The 19,896-nt window shown below is 43.9% G+C and overlaps 1 protein-coding gene and 1 non-coding gene across 2 annotated transcripts; both read right to left on the minus strand.

Moving 5' to 3' along the window:
- Positions 1-1,299: 1,299 nt before the first annotated feature.
- Positions 1,300-12,767, minus strand: LOC149300369 (importin subunit alpha-3-like). The gene is made up of 17 exons (XM_089485224.1): positions 12,699-12,767; positions 8,014-8,058; positions 7,787-7,876; positions 7,290-7,319; positions 7,158-7,210; positions 6,748-6,843; positions 6,269-6,354; positions 4,070-4,156; positions 3,807-3,976; positions 3,334-3,378; positions 3,113-3,244; positions 2,735-2,863; positions 2,460-2,564; positions 2,304-2,375; positions 1,958-2,120; positions 1,673-1,767; positions 1,300-1,398 (listed from the first exon to the last, which is right to left on the minus strand). The coding sequence occupies exons 1-17, from the start codon at positions 12,765-12,767 to the stop codon at positions 1,300-1,302; spliced, it is 1,566 nt and encodes a 521-aa protein (XP_089341350.1).
- LOC149300370 (small Cajal body-specific RNA 7) lies at positions 3,459-3,754 on the minus strand. Its single transcript, XR_016272320.1, has one exon.
- Positions 12,768-19,896: the final 7,129 nt, after the last annotated feature.

Consider the following 19,896-nt stretch of genomic DNA (forward strand, 5'->3'; position numbering starts at 1 on the left):
CTCCGTGTGCCAGTAGACAATTCTTAAGACCCCTGACACTCAGACGGCTATTAAGTGTGTTGAAACCCATGAACTGAGTTATATATCTAATCACATCGCCTAACAATCCAAGCGTAGCAGTACATATGCACCAAATTTAAGTTCAGACGTTTCCATATCATTTTCATAGAAAACAAAGTTTGAAAACAAATAGGACTGAAACACAGCACAGTTTCTACCACAACTGAAAACGTATGTACAGGACTCAACAAAATGTTCCTAAAAATTAAACTATGCTGTCGATAAACATGCAAATATAAGTCATGTTATCTTTGAAAATGAAAAGGTGGCCTAACCACTAACTTTCTACTTTTTTTATTATATGGGCAGCTCTAGTACTGCGAAAAACAGTCAATATATCTAGCGATGATCCTCATTTGTCATGCAGATTCTTTTTATACAATTGATGATATGGAACAGCTTGCATAGCATCAACATTCATCTGGTGCAAATGCACAGGGTTATTACCTTCATCAGTTTCCTTATTTTACAAGCAACTTAAAAAAAAAAAAGAAAAAAAAAAAGCTAGACTTGAAATTAAAAAGGAAAAAAAAAAAAAGAAATAAAAAGTAAAATAAAGCACACAGGCTGCAGGAAAAAAAAATCTGCTGCTAAACCGGTCTGTTTTCGTGTCCAGTGTAAGGTTAACACTTCGAAACTTGTTGTTTTCCAGATTTAGGATCAACGCCCTGAAGGCGATTGAAGCTTGCATGCGTTCACATACAGCACCCACACCCACACTCTCGTACACACGCCACTCCTTGACTGGGAGTCTGCTTGGTGAGGGAACAACCTCACAGTCAGAAAAATGAGCCTGGCTCCACAACGCTGTGTCCAGACATTCATTCAACGCTGTCCATTCATACGGAGCTTCTCAGCAAGGCCTGGGCTTATTCTCCTCTGTGGGCATTCTACCCATAGGTTTCTTTTATGCTTACAAGGCTTGATGATGATAGTACTGCATTTCCTCATTTACTCTGGTAGATCAATGTTCCAACTCGGGCACTGAAGATCTTTGACCTGTAGCCCTTTCCTGCACAACCTATATAAGCATTCGGAGTGAAGTTTTCATTACATATGCCACTCATTCTCACTCGCACCCACTCGCCATCTTGACTTCATTTGGTCTGTACTGTCTTCCAAATGAAGTCCGCACATTTCTTTCTCCGATTTAATGCAGCAGCAGATCCCATGAGCCAAGCTTGATGGATCAAACCAGTTTTCATTGCTGCGCTGTACCAAAACTTCCAACCATTCCTCCTAAAACTGGAAACCTTCCGCTGGTACGTTGGCAGATGAATTGAAATTGAATGTTCCTCCTTGTATTGCTTCTGGGACAAGGCTAGAATCTTCATCAATCTGGAACAAAGACAAACTGCTATTAGGGACACTATAAGTTGTCATGGAAGCCTCTGTGCCTTGGGCTCCTGGAGGGGCCTGAGGGCCAGACTCCCCCTACACACTATGGGCTGTAGGAGCTCAGAAACAGCATTTGGTCGATAATCAGCAAGAGGTTTAGTGGTCGGAATAGCGGAGGAAGCTGAATTTAGCAGATATGCCCATTTGGGTACCAAAATCAGCTACAATCGTATATAAAATCCTCCTCCAGCATAGATAGATTTGCACAACTTACATCATCTGATGAGAAGAACTGGTCAATTATTTCAAAAGCCAACTTGTAGATATCCTCATTCTCATGGCTCTGTAGTTGCTCGATCTTTTCCAGGCCTGATTAAATGACAAAAGTAAAGAAACTACTTTATATACTTTTCCCTTAAACATCAACGTAGGAAAAATAAAGGTACAAAAGTAAACATTCAAGCATCAAGCTTATCTAAAAATACTTTTTACAGAAAACTTGAATTCATCAGCAAAATGCAGTAACTGCAGACAGCTTATATTTGGAGTGACATCATACCTCCACACTCCTCAATAAGATTCGCTATGGTTTCAGCCTCGTCATCAGCCATTTTTAAAATGTTGCTTAGTCCATCCAACACTACTTGTATGACTTGAGCATCTTTTACAGTAAGCAAGCTGCAGAATGGAGGGATAACATTTTGCTGGATAAGATATGCAACCTAAGGGAGAGTGGAGAGAAAAAAAGAATCTTAAAAGCGTACACCCCAGACACAGGTCATTAAAATTACATACAGAAACAAACTATGCCTGTTGCAATTGCGACACATTTACTCTTCCCCAGCTGCCACAGCCCACCTTTCATAAGCAATCGACAACTAGAAGACTTTGCAAAAGACACTCACTTGATCTTTCCTCCCACTAATCGTTAAGTTGCTTATCGCCCATGCAGCTTCTTTCTGCGTCCCGAAATCACCCTGGAACAAAACATATATATATTAATGCCAAATATATAAAATCTTCTCCTTTGCTAAACACAAATAGACCTCAGAACTGGTTACCTTATCCAACAGGTGAATTATCATCGGAACAAGGTTGGCATCAATTACCGCCTGGACTTGTTGTTGGTTGCCAGCAGTGATATTTGATAAAAACCAAACAGCCTCCTGCAAAGATAAAAGAAATCATGTTCACGTCTGAAGATGGCATTTTTTTACCCCATTATGTCATTAGCATCTGCATTTTGAACATATTTTAGATCTGTGCGGCAGAATACCATGTATTGACTTGAAACCCTTCCAAACCACCAGGACGCTGGCAACCCCAGGGCAGTTACCTTGTTAATCTTTTCCTTGACATGTGTAAGCAGCGCAGGGAAATGCATGAGAGCTTCACAGTTCAGAACGACCTGCGTCTGCTCGTCTGTACCGGTAACAATGTTTCCAACAGCTCTCAGGGCAGCGGTCTGGAAGGCACAAGGAATCAAAGAACGGTTTATAAAGATTTTACATCACAGCGTTTTATAGGTTAGACAGAAAGTTACAGCTCAGCTTCTCCAATACTGCCCATCAAACCCGTAGGTGCTTGGGAGCGGAATCATTAGTTCCCTTTGGATAACTCAGCACAAATATTAATAACAGCGGCACGTAGGAGAAGGCAATAGGAACATAAATTACTATGTTTAAAAAAATTAAATAAAGAGAATACAAATTACCTGCACTTTTACTTCTGGGTTGCTTAGAAGAGGAACCAAGTTTGTGACTATTCCAGAATCTATTACCATTTGGATTTGCTCATTTCCGGCATCTGTTAGATAGGACAATGCCCACACGGTATCCACCAATATCTGTGGGGAAAATGAAAGGTTACACATGCACCTGAAAACAGAAGAAAAAAAAAAAAAAATAATAAAAAAAAGATTTTAACGTAACTTACATTAACATCTGTATGGTGAATGAGGACACACAGCGCTGGGAGGATCTGCAATAGACATACATAATAAATAAAACTGCTAAATGTAAAAAAAAAGCAGAAGTGACTTTTTGCCCACAAAAGTACTCTGAGATCAGATCACAGGTACATGTAATCATGCACTTGTTAGAGATACAGGGATGTTCGGGTTATTCAGGGGATCCAGTTTAGGGCCCTAATCACTGGCAATGCTGCAGTAAGGCCCTTTGCTGCGCAGCATTCCTCAGATGCACTCCGAGATCAGCAATATATGTTCAGGGTCCCCTTGTAATAACCATGGGTAGAACACACACACACACACACGCTTACTTAATACTACGAAGTTAAATTATTTACACTCACACCACATTCTCACCTCACCCCAATCTCAATGTCATCACTTCAAAGAGACATTTTCATTGGCTATGGATCCATTCTCAACACCCTACAAGACTTACTTCCTGAATCGTCTCCATAGGTGGTGGTGGATCTTTATGGCGGCACAGATTCACCATTACCCAGGTAACATTTCGCAGGAACGTTATTGGAATTGATGGATTGATGAAAGACAACAATGGCTTCACCACACCAAGGCTGATTACGTAATCTCGGCACTGAGGTCCATCACCTGTTTGGAGAAGATTTAATCACAATTGATTACATAATGCTGTTGGCCAAGATATGTGCTACGCCGAGAGCTTTGTTGACCTGAAACACTCACCAATTATATTCCCCAAGGCCCACACTGCCTGTTCACACACATTTTGATGAGGAGAATGCAATAATCTCAAGAATAACGGCACAGCATCTAGGAAAAAAGCACCCAAATTAGCAAGAGGAACGTGCATAAAATATAAGTATTTTATCAAAGCATTATGGTCAAATGTAGAATACAAACTTGTTAACCCCGCTTTTCCAGCAATAACCTTTACTTTCCCCAGGTTGGATCTTATGACCGTGCAGAGCAATTTGTGATGAAAACCGGTTTACAAAGCACCAGTATACAAGGTGCAGTGACACATAAATGGTAAAATGACAATGACTTATGGGCAGTTTTTTTTCTTTAATATGCTATTTGGACTCAAACTTATACTTCAGCATACTACAAGGGATCGGTCCTGTCAAACTAACCTGATCAGCTTTTATGAGGAGGTGAGCTCAAGACTGGATCGGGGTGAATCGCTGGATGTCGTATATCTTGATTTTTCCAAAGCATTTGATACGGTGCCACATAAAAGGCTCGTACATAAAATGAGAATGCTTGGGCTGGGGGAGAATGTGTGTATGTGGGTAAGTAACTGGCTCAGTGATAGGAAACAGAGGGTGGTTATTAATGGTACATACTCTGAGTGGGTGACTGTTGCTAGTGGGGTACCACAGGGGTCAGTTTTGGGTCCTATTCTTTTTAATATATTTATTAATGACCTTGTAGAGGGATTGCATAGTAAAGTATCAATCTTTGCAGACGATACTAAGCTCTGTAACGTGGTTAACACAATAGAGGACAGCGCACGATTACAAATGGATCTGCATAGGTTGGAGGCTTGGGCTGGGATGTGGCAGATGAGGTTCAACACAGATAAATGTAAGGTTATGCACATGGGGAAGAAAAATCCAGGCTGGGAATATGTATTAAATGGGAAAACACTGGGGACGACTGACATGGAAAAGGACTTAGGAGTTTTAGTTAACAGTAAATTTACCTGTAGCAACCAGTGTCAGGCAGCTGCTGCTAAGGCAAATAAAATCATGGGGTGCATCAAAAGGGGCATAGATGCCCACGACAAGGAAATAATTCTACCCCTGTACAAGTCACTAGTCAGACCACACATGGAATACTGTGTACAGTACTGGGCACCAGTGTACAAGAAAGATATAGTGGAGCTGGAGAGGGTTCAAAGACGGGCAACCTGAGTAATAAGGGGAATGGGAGGACTACAGTACCCAGAAAGATTATCAGAATTGGGGTTATTTAGTTTGGAAAAAAGACGGCTTAGGGGGGACTTAATAACTATGTATAAATATATAAGGGGACAGTACAGAGATCACTCCCAGGACCTATTTATACCCAGGACTGTATCTATAACAAGGGGACATCCTCTACGGTTGGAGGAAAGAAGGTTTCTACACCAGCACAGACGGGGGTTCTTTACAGTAAGAGCGGTGAGATTATGGAACTCTCTGCCAGAGGAAGTGGTAATGGTAAACTCAATAAAAGAGTTCAAAAGGAGCCTGGACGTGTTTCTTGAAAGCAATAATATTACAAGTTATGGATATTAGATTAATAGGGACAGAACGTTGATCCAGGGATTTATTCTGATTGCCATATTTGGAGTCGGGAAGGAATTTTCCCCCTGGTATGGGGCAATTGGCATCTGCTTCATAAGGGTTTTTTGCCTTCCTCTGGATCAACACAGTAGGGACACAATATGTATATAGGTTGAAATTGATGGACTTTGGTCTTTTTTCAACCTTATGAACTATGTTACTATGTTACTATAAAGCCATTGGAGCCACACCTTGGTGCGCAGAACACCTAATACTGCTTGAGTGTCAGGGCAAAGAGTATTTCAGCAATATGAACACATTACAAGATCATCTAAGATCCAGTTACTCATAGCAGGGGCTTCTAGGACATGTATAGAACATGCTTCCATAAACTGTGTGTCCAAACTATTTATCAAGAGTCAATGAAAAAACAAAACACCATCTGTACCGTAGTGACAAATTCCGTACAGGAGAGAGCGTGTAACTCCAAGGTATGTGTCACCAGCGGATACAATTACAAGTGACCCCACATGTAAGAGGAATTTTGGAGAGACTTTCTCCATGAAATGCCTTCCTGACCGCACCACACCTAGCACTCTGAGTCAGAAAATCTCTTAATACAGTACATAGAGCTTCCTAAATATATACTTACTTGATTGGACCACTGCTTTTGTCTGTTCAGATGTTCCGGATGCAATGTTTGTCAGGGCCCAAGCAGCTTCAAACTGAAGAGATGGACTAGAAACAACGATTTTAAGAGTTAAGTCATTGAATCAATTTTATTTTGTAATTCCAACTTTCAGTCTGAAATGTAGGCTACATTATATAAACACATATAAAGCCTAAAACAAATAGAAAAACTTGATTTTTAGTACTTCACTCCATTGAAACCTGTATATAGACCTGTCATTTTCTGCAGCCCCATATAACGGGGAATAAGCAGTGCTTCATATAACAAACGGGCTTATGAAAAACAATAGATAAAAATATGTTCGCTCAAATGGAAAAAAAACTTGCAAAACCATAAAATAAAAGTCAGTGGCCTGTAAGACGTAGCTGTAACACGCATCTGCAGAAAGAAACCACGCCGCATGGCATGGAAAAGAAAAACAATCAGCAGAAAGTACTTACTTATCGTCCCTTTCTAGACAGTGAACCAAGATCGGTAAGATACCAGACTTTATCAGATCATCAATGGGTGGATTGCGATCACTAGACAGGAGCTTTCTGTTAATAAAAAGAAACACGTTTTATTTTTTAGAAACAGAGCATTTTAAAGTACGCTGCACCAAGTGATAGATGGGCATTTGACTGTCACAAATTGAGCTCAGAGGTCTCTTTTTAAAGAACAGGTGATCGCTGAGGTCCCTAAAGCCCATGTGACTACCTTTTCCTGCATTGGCCCAGTAAAGGTATTTTTTTAGGGAAATTTCACGAGCAGATTTTTTTTTTTTTTAATTATAAACAAATTTGCATAAAACTGTACTTCCTATGAACTTTCCATAAAAGTAGGTTTGCAGGTTTTTCTTTGGACACGTTACCTTGCAGCCTGTACAGCACTAAGCTGAATACCCTGATGATCACTGGATGCATTCTGTGGAAGAAAATAAATATAAGTATTCTAATCATTGAAAACATCTCATGGAATACGATTAAACGGTTAAAAGTATTACCTGTACAATTGCTTCAAGAGAGGTATTTTGCTGGAATAGAAAGGAAACAAATGTAAATACAGCAAGACAAACATAATATGCACACAGAATACCATACTGAAAACCCCCGACAGTAGCACCAAGATCACCCGTAGTAAATGCAAGTACATATTTAAATGTAAGCTCCCACCTCCACCGAACATGCTCTGACTTGTTATATGTCACACACACAATAAAATAGACGAGGGCTCTTGGTTACGAAAAGGGATTATATATTCACGTACACGCTTACAGGCCAACAAGCTGATCTTCTACTATGATAAACTCAGCAAGAAACCTTAGTCTGCGTTTTTACATGGACCTTGGTTTGAAGATGCACCCAGGTATGACTACTCTCCTGAGACCGTGTGCAGGGTTTACTTTGGATTAATATATCATCCACAGGAACCCAACGTATACATACAAATGCAAGGCACCCAGAACATATTGTCTGCCAAATGGTCGAGAGGGAGACTTACCACTCTGAAATCTGCATCAGCATCTGAATCTTCACAGACATCATCATTAGGAACATTTCTTCTTTTTAGCAAGTGTTCATCCCTTTTAGTCTATAAAAAATATTGAAGATATATTAAACACAAGAACAGGCGCAAAAACATTCTGATGTAGTAGAGATAATACATTCATTAGGAGCCCAGAAAAACAGACTATTTTAGTAAATACTTTAGAAAAATAAAGATTCTACCTTTCTTAATTCGACAACTACTTCATTCCTCTGTCTTCGCATACTCTATAAGGGGAGAAAAACAAATCCTGTTAAATCAAGCCGTTAATACTTTCAATACATATATGATAAGTAGTGAGAAGGCTATAAGTAAATGCCTAGGGTACTTGTCACTCCACCTGAATTCCACGTAAAAAGTATTTATTCCTCAATACTGTTAATTTCTTCTAATACACAAAGTATCATTCTCATCATTAAACACATAATTTCACAGCTTCTCGACAGCGATAGCTCTGAAAATCTGCCTGAAACTCAAGCCATTGCCCTGTTTGCCATACAACAAATGTAATCGTCCAGGTTCTAGTCCTCTTCTATAAAGAAGGGTTTCAGGTCAGCTGAACATCTCAAATCAGATTTCCACTACACATTATGAATGTATTACGGAACCTGCCTTCTTTCCTGCCACGAGAGCTATGGTGGGTCTGCATTGAGTTTAATTATACTGCAGGTTCATCTTGGACCTTCAGAGTTTCCGGTTGCTGACGCTTTGAGGAACAAACCTCAGAGAAGCCTCCCTCCCTCCCTAGCAAAAGACCTGTGCCAACAGCATCGTTTTATACACCTTATTCACGCTAAGGAGGTTCATAAAGCTTGGCTCCTGCCAATGCTCCCTACAAGCCAGTATTATTTCTACCTCCATAAACGCAGAAGAAAAAGGTGAGGAATCTCTTAAAGGAAGCCACAGATGGCTTTATTTCGTGTTCCAATGGTCTTTGGAAAGCCTATCACAAGAAGTGTCAGAGAATTAGGAAAGCTATAAATTTAATATGATACAAGTGCAACATACGCTCGGTTTATGGAATTAGTCTGAGAAAGCCCACTAACGTGTGTGTGTGTATTTATATACATTAAAAAAGTGACCGCTACACACTTTTAAGAAGCAAACACTAGTGGTATTTATCAGAAGATATAGAACAGATTGGGGTCGGTATTGCCAAGGTACAAGACCATGACACGTCAGTCCAGAAGCCAAAATGGAAAGATCAGCCTTAACTGGTTAGGCCATCTAAGGTGACAACCAAAAGCAAGTCAGTTCAACCAGTGCCAAAGACCACTTCACAGGAGAGTTCACTTCATCCCTTCTGTCACCAGCACAGTGGCCTTCTGGTCAGGCTATGAGGTGAAGCAATGTGCCCAAGCGTTATATTCAGAGTAGGTGGAAGAGATTTCAGTGGGATGTCTTACCGTGCGAATTGTGTACATTAGGCTACATCATACCCAACAGGTACAAAATACTAATACAAGTCAAACATCTCCTGCAATGATATTAATTGTGGTCCCCCTTGCATAACCCACCAGCTAGAAGGACCTCTTGGCTATCATATACACTTTATCTGTTTATCTCTGCCACACTATGCAAAGCTGAATCCACTCCCAATGCAAGTTTTGTATTTAAATGAAAATTGTTACTGCCACATCCTAAAATAGAAGACCAAAAAGCGTTAGCGCTGTGCAGAGAGTTGGTTTTGTGAACTGGTGTTCCTTTCTACATTACTGGATGGAAGCCACAGTCCCAAGTACACAGTGCCCTATAAAAGCCACCACACCGAGTCCCAGGAGTGTGCAGTATACATTTACAGGGCTTTAAAATGAGATAACAGCATCGTTTTAGAGGCTAATAGCTTTAGAATCGACAATTATATATAAATAATCAGCGTTTATAATGTTTGCACTGTAAGTCAAACACCTGTTAAGGCATAGTTGACGGCATCTTAGTGACCACTCTGAACTATTCAGATGGAAGCCTAGTGCGTCGGTACATGAATTGAGTGACATGTCACCAGAAATCCTGCACCTGCTGTTATAAACAGAACACTGGAGACAGATCACCTAGTGAGACAAACAATTCCACATTCCTAGACCTGCCAAGTGTTCTTCTAGCGAGGGGTCTCCATGTTTGGTTTGTAAAGTTAAAACCCGCAGTCCTAGAAAACTGTAGATACACACACACAGTGATCCAGACCTATGCCGACCTGTCCAGGGGGTGCCCCTGGTAGAAAACCTCTCAGGCGATCAAGCCCCCGTGTCCTGTTGCTCAATGGGCCGGTTCCAGGGAGATCCTTGATCCGGCTCGGCACGTCCTCCATAGACAGCAGTAAATGACTTCATATCTGGAGACCTGTTTCTTAAAGGCTACTCTAGGTCGGCCCCAAATGTAAATACATCGCTGTATAAACATACGTCAATAGGAGGGATGAACATAACCCTACGCAATTTAGGAGCCAGTGTGGGAAATTGCTTGATATTTTTGTAGAGGGCCGGATGTTACACCATTTTATATACTGTTCCAATACGTTTTCACAAAACACAACGTCAGCATCTGTACGGAGGTATTTTCTGTGTGTTTAGCTCTTTCACTAGGCAAACACACGCTACTTGTACTGCTTTTTGATAAACAGAATATCACCTAGTCACGGGGGCCTCTTTGGGCAAATAATTAAGGGGTATAGGGAAAGACTTCATTGGCCTTCCCATAAAGAATCTGGTAAGTGTGTTCCAGTTTGGAATGTAACCCAATCCCGGATGTTTACGGGAATAAAATGGGGTCTTAACATGAATAGATGTCCAAGTCAGAAATATTCTTACCAATGCCATACTTTGATCCGAATGCAAACACGTCAGTGTTTAAGATTACTGCCTAGCACAGGTGAAGTCTACAGATAGCCCACCAAAAACTCTTACTAACACGCTAAGCTATGGGATCTTCAGTTATCTACCGTTCATAACTCATTAGGCCATTCTCTGCAAGCTCTTCAAAATACGTTGTACCTTAAAAAATAGGACCCCCTACAGGTCTAAACAGATCAACAGGAGCACCAAATGCAAGACAACTTTGGAGCTGGGTAGAGGAGATCTTCTGTTTTTAGGGTACAGTTCAGGCTGTTGTAGCTCGGCTATGTAGACCTCGATCATTGATGGCACTATGTGCGACCAGCCGGCAATCAGAAAGAGACTGACGGCAGATAGGAACCAGTCGGTACATCTAGCCTGACAACTCTTCCTTCTGCTAAGGAGACCCACCTGGGTCTCAGCTAAAGAGATTCAACATCCAGTAACATTTGCATCAACAAAAAAACTAAACCTGCTGAAATAAATGGTACCAAATGTGCTCGGGGTCTCCTAAGACCACCAAGAAGTCTTGTGCAAGTCAGCACTGACCAGGAGATGTGTTTCGGTAAAGGAGCCTCGTACGATACAGACACTACATGGCATGAACGTGGCACCGCTGTCTATCCGCGCATGCAGTTCTATACAAATGGCAGCCCTTGCAGTCAACTCAAAAATCATTCAAGCTATTTCAATGCTTAAATATCAATAGAAGTTGATCACTAAGATTTACAGATGTTAAGCAATTAATAAATCTTAAAACACGATGGAGGCAGCGCTCTTACCATCCTGTTCCCAGGATCTGCAGTGTTACGGTAACGTGTTTTTGGGGGCACAGGGCGTAAGATGGGGGTACAGGCAGTTGATTACATTGGTGGCCAGATGTGCGCATTGAAACTTCCTCTCTGATATCAGTCCCTTTAAACCAAATGACACTGAACACAAACACCAGCTACTTTGTAACAACGTGAGAACTTTTATTAATCAGACAAATACTTTGGAGAGCACGCAACTTCTAAAGCGCTTCATCTAGAAACTCAAGATCACGAGAAGCCGGCAGCCTTTGTATAGCAAGTCATTGTTAGAACCGGACCAGGAGCCACCACTACAGGAAACGTCCGGCCTTCTCCATAAGATACGGACAGGTCGGCTTCCTATAGACCTCCAGCATTCTGACTGTGCTCCAGGAAACCAGGGAAAGCCACCAACCCTGCTAAGGAAATACTCTGCTGTACAGGAGCCATTATTCCTGATCTAAAGACTCAGTCCTTGTTATATTCCACACATGTTTCAATCTACTCATTGTTTTATAATCTACCACTTCTGATGGGAAGCTGTTCCATTCGTCAACCTCATCTCAGTGAAACATCCTTTCATTACATCTAAGACTTCCACCTCCCAATCTATACACATATACACATTAAGCGCAGGGCACATGATATACTCCCTGCATACAAGTAGCATGCGTCCTCTTTAAATGCACGCGAGGCCGGCCCCTTTAAGCTCTCCATTCACTAAGGGATCATGTGCAGAGGGCGCCGGGGGTGTGGCGGCCGGCATGATAAGGCAAGCCCCAGTACGCAGATAACGCTTCCATATAGGCCCAGTCCCCAACCATAGGGAATGTAACGGTGACCCGACTCCCGGTGCGCCCACAACTAGCCACACGTCTGCGGCCGGCTTCCTCAGTAAGACAGACACCCGATCTATTTTGCCCCGATGAGGGTAGCTGCGGTATAGAGGCACACGAGACGGGAACAGGGCGTATAAATACCGGATACAGGCCTTTCCTGTACAGCGAAATCAACGCGCTAACACGATAAAAAACATCCCGCTAGCCGCAATGATAACTAGGCCCGGCGTTCTAAATCCCCCTAAAGCCCGCCACTCCCCGGCTGCACTGCTAGGCCCAGCCACGGGGCCTGTCGCTCCAGGAGCACTGACGTCACAACTGGCTCCGATCGCAGGTCAAATCGACGATTACTGGGACTTCGCGCTTGGCCGGACACGAAGGGCAGCGGAGCGCAGACGGGGCTCACCTCCAAATCGCGGCCTTTGTTCTTGAAATTCTTCAGCCGCTGGTTGTCCAGTTTGTCGTTGTCAGCCATGATGGGAGCGCACGGGGCCTTTCGTCGTCGCCTGGAGATCGGAGAGGTAGAAGCGAGAGTCTATGGACGTTTCCCGGGTGCTGGGGCTTCGATCCTCCTAATCCGGGGAAGTCAGGAGAAGACCGCGGAGCGAGGTAAACTGGTGAAACCGCTGAACTCTCCAACCGCTCACCAGTATGGAATGCCGGTAACAAGAAAGCCTCGAACTGGGAGAGACTATCACGCCCACTTACAGGGATCCCCGACGCTCATTGGCTGACACCCCTCTCTAGGGCGACAAGGATTGCGCAAGGCTTCCGGCTGCTTTGTGGTCTTCCAGCCAGTGGGGGGGCAACGTACTGCTGATGCGTGTATGCTTTGGCGGGTGCACTGCCGGAGGAAAGTGCTTGAGGGGCTGATGGGACTTCCACTAGTGACGTCAAAAGATACGCAGTGAAAATTGGGCTGCTTTTGGCGGTGTTTTGCGCGCAGTAGTCACTTACTGAAATGCGTTGTGTAAACGGTAGCATGCAATAAAGTAGAGCGGAACGTAAATGCAGTTTGTGGTAAAGTAGTCATTGTGCGATGGGGTGATCGCATTCAGCCATATTTTTATTGCTCGTAAACGTGTCATAGGCTGCTGACCAGCCCGTGTAAAGCGCTGCCCTACAGTATGTGTGACGTATAAACTCACACAATGCTATCGTGGAGCCCTTAAACCGAGATAGTATACAAGATCCATCCATCCATCCCTTGGTTTCAGCCAGGGAGGGAAGAGGCAGCGTGCCCCCCTGTAGGGAGTGCATTTCCCCCCCGGAACAAGAAGTTTCCGCTTTGGCCCTACCATTTTAGAGTCAGGAAATATTTTCCTTTTTTGGGGCACAGTTGGGAATTCCACACAAAATATTTTTTTTCCTCAATCCCTGAAGGGGAAACAAAAGGCATTACTGCACCTTTACTTCTCTTGAGGAAGCTAACTGGGCGAAACGCGTCAGAAGGAACACACAGGACATTTCTCCGATCGAGTTCTGGTGGACTTTTTATCTTACAATTTTATATGCACTTTGTGCATGGATAAACTGTGAGTGCATTCTTATCAGCTCCAATTGCTTTTATTGAAGATACTGCACTATTTTCAGTTTTGTTTTTATAGATTCTATATGAAGACTAATTAAAGACATTTTTTTCAACACACTTTGATGGGCTGGAAGCATCATATCTGTTTGTGAGTGCAACTACAACATCACCTATTTAAATCAGCATTTATACACTTTACACTATATTTATTTTTTTCCTTACATGTACCTGCGCCCCAATCATCTGTTCATCTGCATATTTACACCCTGAGGAAGAGCTGCGGTCAGTAGGGAAGTATCACCTTTTATTTATTTTGATTAACACTTATATACACGAGAATTAGGTACACTATTCTTTTCTGTATTAACCCCCACATGCCCCGATTTACCGATGCATCACTAGACTTGTCCCCCATGCTTCAGACTCCCTGGTGTCTAGTGGGGGCAGCCGGTGGAGACAAGATCCGCTGCTGCTGGCCGGTACTTCTGCCTGGGCTTCTATGACTGAGCACCGGAAGGTCATGTCACACCGGTGCTCTGTCATAGAAGCCCCGGCGGAAGTGCCGGCAGCAGCGGAGGTTGTCTGTGCGCATCCCGCAAACGTTCACTGGCTGTGGGATGCACACAAACAACCTCCGCTGCTGCCGGCACTTCCACCGGGGCTTCTATGATTGAGTACCGGAAGGTCATGTGATGCCGGCGCTCCGTCATAGAAGCCCCAGAGGAGGTGCCGGCCAGCAGCAGCAGCAGTGGTTGTCTGCGTGCATCGCACAGACCTCCACCGGCTGCTAGAGAGGAGGATCTGTGTCCCCTGAAGCTCTGCGGGTGATCTGGATCGTAGTCTTGTAATCAGATTATAAGACTGCCTTGAATATAAGACGAGGGATATTTTTCAGAGCATTTGCGGTATGTATATATATATATATATATATATATATATGATATATATATAGAGATATATATATATATATAGATATATACCTGTATATCAGTATCATCGACACAGCTTGGTTTTATTTTGTTTCAATCAACTTTGTTTATCTGTACACCTAGAGGCTGCCATTGTCAGTCTGATTTTTTAAAAAAATTTGGGTAACATCTGCTTACGTGCCATACTGAAGCGATTCTTTATAGCATTGCTACTTAACTCCTGCTTGTACAATGGGATTCTTTCTTCCGCCACTCTGTTTCCCACAAGGCAGTATGATAGGGAGTTAGCCTGTTTGTCTAATAGATGGTACAACTAGAAGACATACAAATGGCTAATTTGTAGCTGCCTGAAAACATTACTCAAAAAAACTAGAACTGTTTCATTTGGAAATATACAGATATTAAGAATTTTCACTGAGGGACCTTCAGGGCATACATGCATTGTCCCTGACCAGAGCCGGCCTTAAGCGTTGTGGCGCCCTGTGCGGACTATTCCTCTGGCGCCCCCCCTCACTACCCGCCCTCTCTGCCCCTTCAAACTACCCGCCCTCTCTGCCCCTTCAAACTACCCCCCCATGCCCCTTCAAACTACCCCACCTGTCCCTTCAAACTACACCCCCACCTGTCCCTTCAAACTACACCCCCCCTGTCCCTTCAAACTACACCCCCCTCTGCCCCTTCAAACTACACCCCCCCTCTCTGCCCCTTCAAACTACCCGCCCTCTCTGCCCCTTCAAACTACCCCCCCATGCCCCTTCAAACTACCCCACCTGTCCCTTCAAACTACACCCCCACCTGTCCCTTCAAACTACACCCCCCCTGTCCCTTCAAACTACACCCCCCCTCTGCCCCTTCAAACTACACCCCCCCTCTGCCCCTTCAAACTACACCCCCCCTCTGCCCCTTAAAACTACACCCCCCCTCTGCCCCTTCAAACTACACCCCCCTCTGCCCATTCAAACTACACCCCCCCCTGCCCCTTCAAACTACACCCCCCCTCTGCCCCTTCAAACTACACCCCCCCCTCTGCCCCTTCAAACTACACCCCCCCCCCTCTGCCCCTTCAAACTACACCCCCCCCACTTACCTTGTTGCCGGAGTCCTGCGGTGAGAGCGGGAGGCATCCGTCTTCTCACTCTGCCGCGGTGCCGGCATTTCATGTTGAGAGCCGGAATAGTCCGGCGCTCAACATGAGATGCCGGCACAGCGACGGAGTCACGGAGAGTGAGGGGCGCCGAGCGGTTGCCGAGAACTTCACGAGCAACCGCTCGGCGCCCCTGACCGGGACTTAGATTTAAGCATCGTTTTTTTTTTTAAACTTTATTTAACATGAATGATGTTAAATAAAGTTTTAAAAAAAACCACAAAAAAAAAAAACGATGCTTTAATCTAAGTCCCGGTCAGGCGCCCCTGCAACCATGGCGCCCTGTGCGGTCGCACAGGTCGCACACCCCTAAGGCTGGCCCTGTCCCTGACACATGGGTACATAAGTCTCCCAAACACAAATATATATGTATTCCCTCAGTGGAACCTCGTCCGTAAACCAACCCTTGATTCCTGTCCCTTTGCTGCCATGTTTGTATTAAAGGAACATTTGTGTACAAAGTGGTCTTATCAAACCAACAAGACTATCTCATTGTTTGCTATGTTGAGAAGACTATTTTGTATACCTTGCACCAGAATCCCGTTTTGTTTGTAACCCCCTCTCTGTGCAGGATAGAGTACAGAATAGGATTGAAATCCCATAACAAATAGTAGAATTAGGATGGATTTATTTATTTAAGTATAGAGAGAGCAGATCCACAATCCCAAGCACGTCATTTAATATTACAATTATCATTGTAAAGCAAAGTATTTAAAGCAACTCTAAATAGCGATTGCTATATTTCTTAAAATATTGTCCCATAATATATGTTCCCATAGGTCACATCAAGAGAAGCTGTTGATTTGGTTAAAGAAAAACATTTATTTTTTTAAATTACTTTGAGAAAAATTATACTTTTGCAACCACCTCTAGCTTTTATGTACAGAGTAAATAGAAATGTTTGTTTTAGTGTGTCCTTGAGCAATCAGCAGATCCATTGTTGTGAACAGCCCCAGATAACTTCATTAACATACAGAATGTTTACTGTGTGTTTGTTGCAGTGACTTTTCTCAAGGCTGTTCAGAAGTTTTATATGATGAACAGGACTCATTGCCCAAGAGCAGCAGTCTTAAAAAGACTCCCAAAAAATGGTGTAAAATCTAAAGCAGAAGCGGAGGATGAAACCCCCTCAGTCTATATAACTCATTGGGGATAAAACTAGAACCGTTTCAATACCACCCTATGAATTACGCCAGTCATTCAAGAATGCAAAAAAAAACCTACCAGGAAGGGCAAAAGTATCCGATGCATGGTAATGCAATGACTTTTATTGGAGGAGAAAACTCCTGTGTGTTTGGTTCCACTTTAGCGTGCCCTCTACCAGCCCAGTTCACACTTTAGCTTACTTGTTCCCTTGTAGGACTGAAGGTCCGTCAGGACCACAGAGCCCTTGTGTGAAAATTGCCCTCACCCAATTCACAGTACCAGGTTTGCCCCAGTTTGTCTGTGCCATCGTTGTCTCCAAACAGCCTGTCAGTGTCCCTGCCCACGCCACTTTCCTGCAGGAGTGGTGTGTTTCCCTTGCTCCATGCAACTGGCAGACTGATCCAGTAAGCAGAAAGTGGATGTGACATCACTTTCTATTTTGCCCGTTTTGCCCAGGGAGCAGGTAAATCCAAGTGGCCCCATCGACCCTTTGCAGCCCCCTATTAACCCACTGGCACACATTTTACACACGCATATATAAAACACTCATTCTACAAAAATGAGTAAACTAACTCACTTTCATTTTCACACTTGTGTTAAATCACACACACAAATAACACTTGTGCTAAGCTACACATACCGTCACATCGCCAGAACTTGCTGTTGGCAGAAGGGTGGCTGCCATCTGGTGTGAGACACACACAGATACAGTACACACAACGCTAACACACACACTGATGCTAACTCACACAGGGCCGTCCTTAGGGGTGTGCGACCTGTGCGGGCGCCACGGCAACAGGGGGGCCAGCCCGGGACTTCAATTAAAACATAGTTTGTTTGTTTTTTTAGCTTTATTTAACATTCTCCATGTTAAAGTTTTTGTAACTTTATTTATCATGGAGGATGTTAAATAAAGTTAAAACAAAAAAACCCCGATGTTTTAATTTATGTCCCGGGCAGGGGCGCCAAGCGGTCGCTCGTGAAGTTTTCAGCAGCCGCTCGGCGCCCCTCACTCTCCATGACAGCGTTTCATGCTGAGCGCCAGGATCACAGCTGGAGATTTGCAGAAGTTAGTTGCGTCTTGGGGTCAGAGAGTCTCCAAAACTACAATGCAATGTCACCTTCATTACCACAGCTTGTTTGAGGGGTTTCAAGAAAAAAGCCTCTAGTCTCTAGAACTTCAAATGGGATCGGGTTCTACGGTCAGATAAAACCAAAACAGAGCTTTTTGCCAATAGACACCAGAGGTGGGTTTGGTGCACACAGAGAGCTAGCCATTTGGAAAGGTACCTCATGCCCATTTTGGGGCTGTTTTTTCTGTCACAGGACCTGGACATTTTGTTAGGACACATGGCATCATGGAATCATATCAACAGATATTAAATGAACACCTGGCTGCCTATGCCAGAAAGCTTAAAGCAGACTGTGGTTGGATCTTCCAGCGGGGTAATGATCCAAAACATATAGAAAAATCAACACACAAATGGTTTACTGACCACACAATCAGGGTCCCCCCTTTCTCTCACATCTTCATCCTCTCACCCTCCCACTTTATCTTCCTGGAGACTTCTTTCTCACATACGCTTTGCGAGCAGCGGCATTTTCACCACAAGATCACGTGACTACGGCACTTTCTTGTGAACCCAGTGCTTTCATGCTTCTATGAGCGGGCAGGTCCAAGTAGGACTAGCTATTTTTTTTTGAGTTTTGGAGTGACAAACCTGCCCCTGCTCTCCATGCCACTATCTGCGTGCATCAGATAAAGCTAACATTAAAGACTGCCATAAATAGGGCCTCATGGTCACAGAACAAGGTGTATACTAGACTGGGGTACCAGCCAAGTCTTTGTGTAAAAAAAGCCTTCGTATTCCAAGAAAATTCGCTATGCCCGTATTTTTTTCGGGCGAATATTCGCGAACCTTCTTATTTGTTTTTTTTAGCAGGGGTAAATACAGGGTTAATGCGGTAAAAATACGCAGCAGCTTTGGCGCCAGGATTTTAAAGGTCCGTTAGAGCTACTCTATTGGTCACCAGCAGGAGCCTCCTCTTGTATCAACCAAGGAAGGGCACCTGCTCTACATTGGTTGATGCAAGATGAGCCCCCTGGTGGTGACCAATAGAGCCGCTCTCACAGACCTTTAACTCCTAATGTCGAAGCCGTTAGTCTCCCGAGGCCAAGTTGCTCTGAGGTGTTACTTGTCCTGCGATTTGCCAGGGGACTTAAATTCCCATCCCTCCGAGGCCAAGTTGCTCAGAGTGGTTATCTCAGACTCAGACAACAGTTCTGAGCAACTTGTCTCAGGAGGAACAAGGATTTTTAGTCTTCCTGGCAAAAGGCAGGGCAAGTTACAACTCAGAGCAACTTGGCCTGGGGAGACCATTGGTCTCCCAGCTCCAGGAGTTAAAAGTCCACATGAGCGACTCTATTGGTGGCTGGCAGGCAGTGGCGTCGCTACAGGGGGCAAGGGGGGGCAATAAGGCAGGGGCGTCCAACATGCGGCCCACGAGCCAAATGCGGCCCGCAAGACCTCGAGCCCTGCTACTTACCTGTGGGAGGGTCTTCTGTACTGCATAGAGGAAGCGGAACCTAGCAGAGTTCACGTGACAGCACATGACTCTGCTCCAGTCCTGCTTCCTCTGTGCAGTACCAGAGAACGCAGAGGGAGGCCGCGCCCTCTGCTGAAGTCTGTGAGCGGCATCAAGGAGCTGCAGTACAGGTAAGAGGGTGGGGAGGGTGTTTGAATGAGTATGCGTGATTGAGAATTAATCTGTGAATGAATGAGTATATGAATAAATGAGTGTGTGTGTGATAGCATGGATGTGTAAGTGCTGGAACCTAGGCATGATGGGACTG

Source organism: Sceloporus occidentalis, unplaced genomic scaffold (assembly GCF_023333645.1).
Source record: "Sceloporus occidentalis isolate IW3139 unplaced genomic scaffold, rSceOcc1.0.p SCAF_25, whole genome shotgun sequence".
In the NCBI taxonomy this organism is placed as follows: Eukaryota; Metazoa; Chordata; class Lepidosauria; order Squamata; family Phrynosomatidae; genus Sceloporus; species Sceloporus occidentalis.

Excerpts from the sequence above, each read along its gene's own strand:
- LOC149300369 (XM_089485224.1), bottom strand. The coding sequence starts at position 12,767 with ATGGCTGACAACGACAAACTGGACAACCAGCGGCTGAAGAATTTCAAG. Across the intron at positions 8,059-12,698 it reads ACAAAGGCCGCGATTTGGAG|AGTATGCGAAGACAGAGGAA; the intron begins GTGAGCCCCGTC and ends CTCCCCTTATAG. Across the intron at positions 6,844-7,157 it reads AGTGCTGTACAGGCTGCAAG|AAAGCTCCTGTCTAGTGATC; the intron begins GTAACGTGTCCA and ends TTTTATTAACAG.